The following is a 2,083-nucleotide window of genomic DNA, read 5'->3' on the forward strand; positions in this document are numbered from 1 at the left end:
ACAAGGACCATCTATGATGTAATATTCTTAAATAAAAACATTTTTTAATTAAATTTTGTTTTATTTATTTATATTTTAATATATATAAATAATATATATATATACTCCCCCCAAGGACGAGTTTTTTAACTAGCAACTGACGGTCCCCTGGGGTCTACGACACGAAAGAAAGTTTGGGAACCTCTGGGTTAGTTGAATGGCCGATTGGATGTGTACGTGTTTGTTTGTTTATTTTGACAGATGTCAAATAAAATTGTCAGTGTAGGAGTGAGCAGGTGAGTGGACATCGAACAACGTTCAATCATCGATAGAGGTAGTAGAGTGAGTGTGAGTAAAGTGGAGAAAGAGAGAGAAAAAGCAGAATGGGAAATGTCGAGTCGTCGGCGTTGAAATGCTGAAGGCTCAGTAAAAATAATAAATGAACCGTGTTAGCGCGGTGCGTGCGACCGATGACCGTTTTTTGGGAACGTGTTCTGATTTCAGCTGCTCCTATGATGCCTTGTTGGAAGAGCGGCAGCAACAGGAGGCAACAAGGAGGAGGCACTTGGACACTATACGCGCCCATCTCGCTGACTATCAAGAAAATTGTGAGCATCATCTTATATATAAACCATCATCATCAACAGCATCATCGTTTTTTTCATGTACTTATTATTAGCAAAACAAGTTCTCATTGGATCGATACTCGTCGGTGACGCTGTACAAGATGGTGGAGGAACGCGTCTCGAACATGAACACCACAACTCTGATGGTGGGCACCAACTTCAAGGTGGGCAAGAAGATCGGAAGCGGTAATTTCGGGGAGCTGAGACTGGGAAAGAACGTCTTCACGAACGAGCACGTTGCCATCAAACTGGAGCCGATGAAGACGAAAGCGCCCCAACTTCATCTCGAGTACAGGTTCTACAAGATGCTGGGAGCTCGGGACGGTAGCTAATCAATCTTAATGTAACCACTATTAATTTGTGACCGAAACTCGACGTTGGACACAACAGGAGTACCGAAGGTCTACCATATGGGCGTTTGCGGCGGCAGATACAATGCGCTCGTGATGGAACTGCTCGGTCCGAGTTTGGAGGATCTCTTCAACCTGTGCAACCGTCACTTTCGGCTGAAGACGGTGCTGATGATCGCCGATCAGACTTTGGAGAGGATCGAGTACGTGCACAACAGACGTTTAATATACAGGGACATCAAGCCGGAGAACTTTCTGATCGGACGCAGCAGGAACAACAAGGACAAGGTCGTCTACATCATCGATTTCGGTTTGGCCAAAGAGTACATCGACAAGGAGAAGAACAAGCATATACCTTATAGAGAGCACAAATCGCTCACAGGTAATAATCATCATCATCATCATCATCGTATGATAGAAATTTATTTGATTTTGTTAGGAACCGCAAGATATATGAGCGTAAACACGCACTTGGGACGTGAGCAATCACGACGCGACGATTTGGAGGCTCTGGGACACATGTACATGTACTTTTTGAGAGGATCGTTGCCGTGGCAGGGTTTAAAAGCGGACACCCTCAAGGAGAGGTAAGATGATGATGATGATGATAATAGAGAGTGTTCTGCAACAAGTGTTCTCTTGTGTCGTTCGTGCAAAGGTATCAAAAGATCGGCGACACTAAACGGACGACACCGATCGAGACTCTGTGCGAGGGTCATCCCGAGGAGATGGTCACCTACATGAAGTACGTGCGGAAACTGGACTTCTTCGAGACTCCCGATTACGATTATTGCCGACGTTTGTTCAAGGATCTCTTCGAGAGGCGCGGTTACACCGACGACGGCGTCTTCGATTGGTCCGGTCTGTACTCATCCACCGGAGACGACTAGTGCGCACTCACCTTTTATTATTTGTAAATAAAGTATAAACTATTGACTAATCGACTCATTTTTTTTTTACATCCTGCAACGTTATTTTCTTTTTAGTGGATGCGCCGCGTTCCCTCTTCCTGTTTTCTAAAGAAAAACTATATTATCTTAAAAAAAAATGCATTCAATCTCTCATTTGGTAATGCTTATATAGAAGTGTAATTTGTAATCTATTAATTATGGCTGTAATTCAAGCAGT

General features: G+C 43.6%; 1 protein-coding gene across 1 annotated transcript; it reads left to right on the plus strand.

Annotated features, from left to right (window-relative positions):
- Nucleotides 1–136: 136 nt before the first annotated feature.
- LOC108558987 (casein kinase I-like) lies at nucleotides 137–1,846 on the plus strand. Its single transcript, XM_017916097.1, has 6 exons — nucleotides 137–187; nucleotides 484–587; nucleotides 659–929; nucleotides 996–1,337; nucleotides 1,395–1,542; nucleotides 1,614–1,846. The coding sequence occupies exons 2-6, from the start codon at nucleotides 492–494 to the stop codon at nucleotides 1,843–1,845; spliced, it is 1,089 nt and encodes a 362-aa protein (XP_017771586.1). The 5' UTR covers nucleotides 137–187; nucleotides 484–491; the 3' UTR covers nucleotide 1,846.
- Nucleotides 1,847–2,083: the final 237 nt, after the last annotated feature.

Source organism: Nicrophorus vespilloides, unplaced genomic scaffold (assembly GCF_001412225.1).
Source record: "Nicrophorus vespilloides isolate i.1.1-1 unplaced genomic scaffold, Nicve_v1.0, whole genome shotgun sequence".
NCBI lineage: Eukaryota > Metazoa > Arthropoda > Insecta > Coleoptera > Silphidae > Nicrophorus > Nicrophorus vespilloides.

Bases quoted from the DNA above. Each gene is read 5' to 3' on its own strand.
- LOC108558987 (XM_017916097.1), top strand. From the start codon at position 492: ATGATGCCTTGTTGGAAGAGCGGCAGCAACAGGAGGCAACAAGGAGGA. The intron at 588-658 runs GTGAGCATCATC...ACTTATTATTAG, and splicing joins CGCTGACTATCAAGAAAATT to CAAAACAAGTTCTCATTGGA. The intron at 1,338-1,394 runs GTAATAATCATC...TGATTTTGTTAG, and splicing joins AGAGCACAAATCGCTCACAG to GAACCGCAAGATATATGAGC.